The 6,191-nt window shown below is 40.1% G+C and overlaps 1 protein-coding gene across 3 annotated transcripts in view; it reads right to left on the reverse strand.

Moving 5' to 3' along the window:
- xrn2 (5'-3' exoribonuclease 2) overlaps positions 1–4,455 on the reverse strand; it is a 108,459-nt gene extending 104,004 nt beyond the window's left edge. For 2 of the 3 annotated variants that reach the window (XM_059986273.1, XM_059986271.1), the window contains exon 1: positions 4,231–4,455. In XM_059986273.1, coding sequence (XP_059842256.1) covers positions 4,231–4,305 — 75 coding nt within the window. In that variant the 5' untranslated portion in view covers positions 4,306–4,455. The remainder of the gene's footprint in view (positions 1–4,230) is intronic. The other variant, XM_059986272.1, reaches the window with a different exon arrangement.
- Positions 4,456–6,191: the final 1,736 nt, after the last annotated feature.

Raw genomic sequence — 6,191 nt, forward strand, 5'->3', positions numbered from 1 at the left:
GGATTTGTTTTAAGTTGATTGTGATTCCTTATTTGTATAAAATCTAGGTCAGTGACAATAAAATCAACTGACTACAAACTTAAAATTTAAAAAGAACCTCAATTTTATAGACTGCATACTTAGCTTCAAGAGTCACCAATCTTGAAATGTAGTCACTGCTGTGACAAAGTGCAAGAACAAATTTCCAGATATAAAATTAACATATTGTCTTAAAATAATTGACCAGGTTATGTTTGGCAGCTATGATTATTAAAGCTAGACAAAGCACATAGGATTTGAATAACCCAAGCAAAACAGGTATTTCAAAGTAACTATGCCGATTCAAAAACCAAAATAATGTTTGTAGATGAGTATAAATTAATTACTGAAACCAATGGATAATACAAAGTACAGTACTTAAAGGACAGAACCACTGCATTCACAGATTGATGTCACATTATGGAGGCCAAGTTATTCATATGTTGTTGCTTACAAAATTCTGGAATAACTAAGCTCATCTTGAATGCACTAAAACTTTGCCAGAGCAATCCAAAGATGTCCCTAAAATACACAATTTTGTAGATGCTAGAAATCTGAAATCAAAACAGAAAATGCTGCAAGTACAGCAGTCAGGCAGCATTTGTGGAGAAAGAAACAGAATTAGGATACCAGCTTGTTGATGTTTCATTAAAATAGGATTAAAAAAGTTTTAAGGTTCAGACATGTGGGAATGGATAACAAAAGGTCTGCAAATTAACATGTGATACAAAAGATTAAAGCAAATATTGAGTCTGGAGGAAGTTTAAGTAGGAAGAGCAAAACCATCTGAAATATCTGAATGCAATAAGGCTATAATGAGCCCAAGCAAAAGATGAGAGGCTCTCCACATGCTTGCATTAACATAATAGGAATAAGCAAGTTCTCAAAGACACAGGGTGAAGTGACAGCTAGGCAGAGATGGAAAATCAAGAAGTTCAAGCTCATACTTGAGTAGAGGTGTTACACAATTATTCTCAGGTGTTACACAATTATTCTCCAATCCTTATTTCATTTCCCAATTGCAAAGAATTGTGAATAGGTAATATTCCAAAGCAAACAGAAAATGCAAAAAAGCTGCTGATATGCTTGGAAAGCATTTGGAAACCCACATAGTGGGAAGGGAAAGGTAAAAACACAGATGCTGCATCTCCTATATCCAAACAAGAAGATTCCTTAGGAAAGAAAACTACTGGAGGTGACCAAGACATGAGCCCAAGTCCTGCCTCAGAACTAGATGTTTTCAAAAGAGGAAAGCATGTTTATTGACAGCATCAAAGTGCAAGTATCAACCTTTCTTTTTGTTATCAACTTCCTTATCACTAAATCTTAGAATTTCTGTGATTTGTCAATTAGGGTATAAGATGAAGACCTGAAACTAACTTTCTCATTAAAGAAAAGGATTAAAAGAACTGGAGGAAATACCCATTGACCAAGGTGGTAAGGAAGTCCCAAATGAGGAAAAGGATGTACTGGCATGAGAACTGGTACAGTTAAAATAGGAAGTGACAATCCAGAGAAATGAGTGTCCTCACACAAAGTAGAGCAGAAAGAAATCAGTCAAAATGGCTGTGGTTGTGGGTGTGCTTTAGTAGATTGCTGTCTCTACATGACAGCTACCTTTTCCTTTGATCATCCAATTTTCCTTTTGATCACTAATAACTTGGGAGTAGAAATACTGATATCAACAGACTGTTCATATAGTAACTTAATTCTGGTTTTTTTTGTTACAAGTCCAAGGTCAATAGTTGTCAAATACAGAATCTAATTAAGCCACACCAAAATTACATTGTAATCTTTAAATCACTACTATCAGCTGTGAATCCAAATATGCTGGCCTCCTAGACCTACGCTATGATTTTATTTCAGATAGAATTTCTAACATGTACCAATAGATAAGAGGCACTGAAATCTTTGCTAATAACTGGCCACTAAGATTATCACATTCACTACTGCCAAAAAAAAGAACTGGCTCACTTTCTTCTCAGTTTTCCATTTGTATTCCTCTAGGTTATAGGCGTTCAAATGGTTATTTACATACTATTCAAGTATAAAGGGGATTGGACCTTCTGTTCCAAGTACTAAATTTCAGACTCCGACTGATCTGAAGACCTTTCCTCCCAAATAACAGACTGCCTATCCTTCTATCAATCAACTTACATCCAATCTCTCTAGTTCTTTTTTTGTCCCATTAGCCCAAGTTTATCCACAGAACTCTCAGATTTAAGTTTGACTTTTTCCTCTGTTTCAAAGAAACCAATTCAAACTTAATCAAACTCTCCAAAAGGGTGTCACTTTTCAATCCCTCAGTCTCCTCTGCATTAGTACAACAGCCAGTCCTGGAGATGGTATTCCATTTGTGGCTGAATCAGTTCCAAATAAATCCAGGATTTCCTCACTCAACACCACCCCCAGTGACTAGAGAACCCCACTTACGTTCTTTAAACACCTTGCCTTTCAGCCCAACTACATTTAAGGATCCGTTACAAATATTCCAAAATTCAAAGTTAAAGTAAAATTCCCTTCCTTGCTGCTCACTGCTTAACCATAGATCATGTTTTCTTCATCTTGTGTGTCTGCTCCAAATGCTTTACATCAGAATTTCCAAGTCCCATTTGCCCCCAAATAGTCCAGTTAACTTCACCTTTTTTAATCATTATAATGCCGATGTTGGAATCGCTAGCAAACATCTTTACCATGGACCTTACATTTGAGACCAAGTCAACACATAATAAAAAACAAGGGACCTGAAACTGAGTTTCAATCAACCACATTTAAATCTAATCAATTTCAACCCAACTCATGACTCACTTTTAAATCGCACAAGTTTTTACTTTTCTGTAAACCTGCCAGATGCAGTTTCAATTATTTCATCACCCAAAGTTCACACAGACTACACCAAATACACTACCTTCATCATCCTGTTACATTAACTCTTTAAAAAAAGCTTAAAACTAGTTAGACACCACCTTCCACTGAATTTATACCAAACTTCAATTTGCTTATGCTTCCCTAAACATTGTTTTTCATTATCCCACATTCTCCCCCATTAAGTGCATAAAAAAAACAAGGTGCACTGTGCTCTTAAAAGTCCTACCAAGAAAGTCAGAAAAATTATGCTAAGCTGATCACCTTTCACCAATTTTAATGTGAGCAATGTTTAAAAAATAAATGAAGCATCTTTGATGACCTGAGAATGTCTAAAAGGGCCTAAAACTTTGACAAGCTTCCACAGATGCGCAGTGTATCACAGCCTGGTATGGAAACAATCATTGCCCTTGAATAGGAAAGCCTACAAAAAGTAGTGGATATAACCCAGTAATAAAGCCCTCTTCATCACTGAGTACATCTGGAAGGAGCACTGTTGGAGGAAAGCAGCATCCATCATAAAAGCCCCCCAACTATCCAGGCTATGCTCTATTCTCACTGTTGCCATCAGGAAAGAAGTACAAGAGCCTTAGAACTCACACCACTAGGTTCAGGAATAGTTATTACCTCTGAATCATCAGGCTTTTGAACCAGACAGAAAACTTCACTTACCCCAACCCTTGTATGTTTCCACAACCCCCACAACCTCACTTTCAAAGACATTTCATCTCATATTTTTAATTATTTTATTTGTTTTTGTTTCTTTTTGTATTTGCACAGCGTTGTTTTTTGCACATCTTGTGATCATTGATTCTACTGTTTCTCTGTATTTACTGTGAATGTCCACAAGGAAATGAATCAAGGTAGAATAAGGCAACGTATGTATTTTGAAGAACAAGAGGTACGAAGTTTGCCAGAGTTTCACTCAGAGATAAATAAGCCACTGGAAAGGTGGAGGAAGCTACGTATTCGTGGCAGGCACAAAAGACTGGGAAGCTCTAAGTTGGAATTGTATCTGCGGACTCAAACTATAAATCACCGAAGGGGTACTGATAACCGAAGGTAGCAAGGAAAAGTTTGGGGACCTCGGTGACAAAATGAAGGAGTCGTCCCAGAGGCTTTCCTACCACGTGACTTGAGCTTCCTCGATTTTATCGGCGACCACAAGACAATGGAAATAGCCCCCACCCCTGAAGATTGGTCCGTTTCCAACACACAGCAACAACGCGGGTGGTCTCGGTGCGGAGTCAACAGCGCTGACTTCGAGACTGGGGGAGGGAGGGAGCGGCAGAGTGGCTGGAGCTTGACATAGGCCTAGGCTAAGAAACAAGGCCTCACTACACGCACCTTCTCCTCCACGCAGTGCACCACGATTGACGGATACTTCCGACTGAGCCAGCGGAAAAACGCTGGGACTCCCATCTTCTTTCCCCCTCCCGATTTAAGTCAGGTCGCGGCCGCCGAACGCAGTAATGTCGGCCACAGATGGTGGGAGATATCGGCAACCGAGACCCAAATCCCTGCCGCGGCTTCAGTCGACGAGAAACGCCAGGAACTCTGGGGCGGCTGGTTTCAACCAATGGAGAAGCGAGAAATTCGTGCGCAACCCAGCAACCGCAACAGGCCACATAGAGCGCTTTCCAGTGACGTCAGAAAGGTTTTGTCTAGTCAGCCATCTCTTAATGTGACGCCTGTGCAGCGAAATGGTGCTCGGTCCCTTCTCACCATTCAGTGGGAATCAGTGCTACGTTCCTCTACTAATATGTCTTGATTTCCTTAACATCTAAAAATACATATCGTTCACTGACCCGTAAAATAAATTATCATGGACTGGAGGAAAGCGTCGGCCAGCTACTCGCCATTTTGGATCAATGACTGTGCGGTGGAGATAGCGAAGAGCACAAAGTTCCTTGGTGTGCGCAAAACGGACGACCTTACCTGGATCCACACAACACTTTTTCACTAGTCAAGAAGGCACAGCAGTGCCTGCACTTTCTGAGCCCCGTGCACGGCTCCACGTCCCAAATCTATAGGACCACCATCGAGAGTGACCTGTCCGGCTGCATTGGCACGCAAGCTGCAAGGCATTGGGCCGGAAGACCCTACAGAGGATATTAAAAACTGGGGTCTCCCACTCCCCCCATTTGTGACATTTTACATGTGTTGAATACAAAAGACCTGAAGCATTGTTCAGGATACAGTCAACCCACAATCTTTGTCCCACTATGGTTGGGAAGGAGGTACAGGAGCATCAGGGCTAGGACTGCCAGACTGGATAAAAGCTTCGTCCCCCGTTTGTTAGACAAATGAATACCCTGCCTCCACCAGGACAGCTTATTGTTTAGAGTCATAGAACCATGGAAAAGTACAGCACAGAAATGAGTCATTCAGCCCATCTAGTCTGTGCTGAACCATCTGTTTATTGTTTAACATTCACCTGTGCTGTTCGTTTAACATGCATTTTGAATTGTATAATATGAACTTATTTGTGGTAATATTTTATCTCGTACTGTGTGTGGCATTTGTATTGTGGGTGCATGGTTTGGTTGAATATATGTAAACAATGACAACAATGAACTTGAACATGAATTTACTCAGCATTGAGTCTCCACTGTTTTGGAAAGACAATTCCAAAGAATCAATGCTCTCAAGATGAAGGGATTTATTTTTGGTTCTGAAAATCCAACCCGCAAATTAGCTACTAATTCTTAGTTTTACATGGTCAGGCCAGGTGGGAAAGAATTTTATAGGTTTAAATGAGATAATATCTCACTCTTTTTCTCACTAACCAGAGTCCTAAGTGATTACAGTGGTACATTAAAACAATATTAATTTAGATCGTACTGGAATAGCAAAATTCAATAGGTACATTTAATGTCAGGGAAATGTATTTTGAAATTCTTTTTCTTCGCAAGCATCCACAAAAACAGAGAAGTGCCTCAATGAATGAATGACAGTTAAATATTAGAACCCCAAAGCCCCCCCCCCAATGCCTCCCCTCCCATGCACAAGTAGCAGCAAGGCAACGACCTACCCTCCCCTATCAGCAACAAAGCATCAGCACCCTCCGCTGAGCACTCAAGCATGCAGCAAAGCATCAATTAAGACACACACTTGCAGTACTCCAAAGACTACTCGTTCACCTGGTATTCGACATACCACAGGCTCTCTCTCTCTCTCTCTCCTTAATAAGGAGAAAAAAGAGGTGACCCTATTTCCAGTCTATTGGATGTTATTAATACTTCAAAGCACTTTTAATTCACTTCCTTTAGGTGTAACTCAATAGAACTTGCCAATAAACCCAACAA

Source organism: Hypanus sabinus, chromosome 12 (genome assembly GCF_030144855.1).
Source record: "Hypanus sabinus isolate sHypSab1 chromosome 12, sHypSab1.hap1, whole genome shotgun sequence".
In the NCBI taxonomy this organism is placed as follows: Eukaryota; Metazoa; Chordata; class Chondrichthyes; order Myliobatiformes; family Dasyatidae; genus Hypanus; species Hypanus sabinus.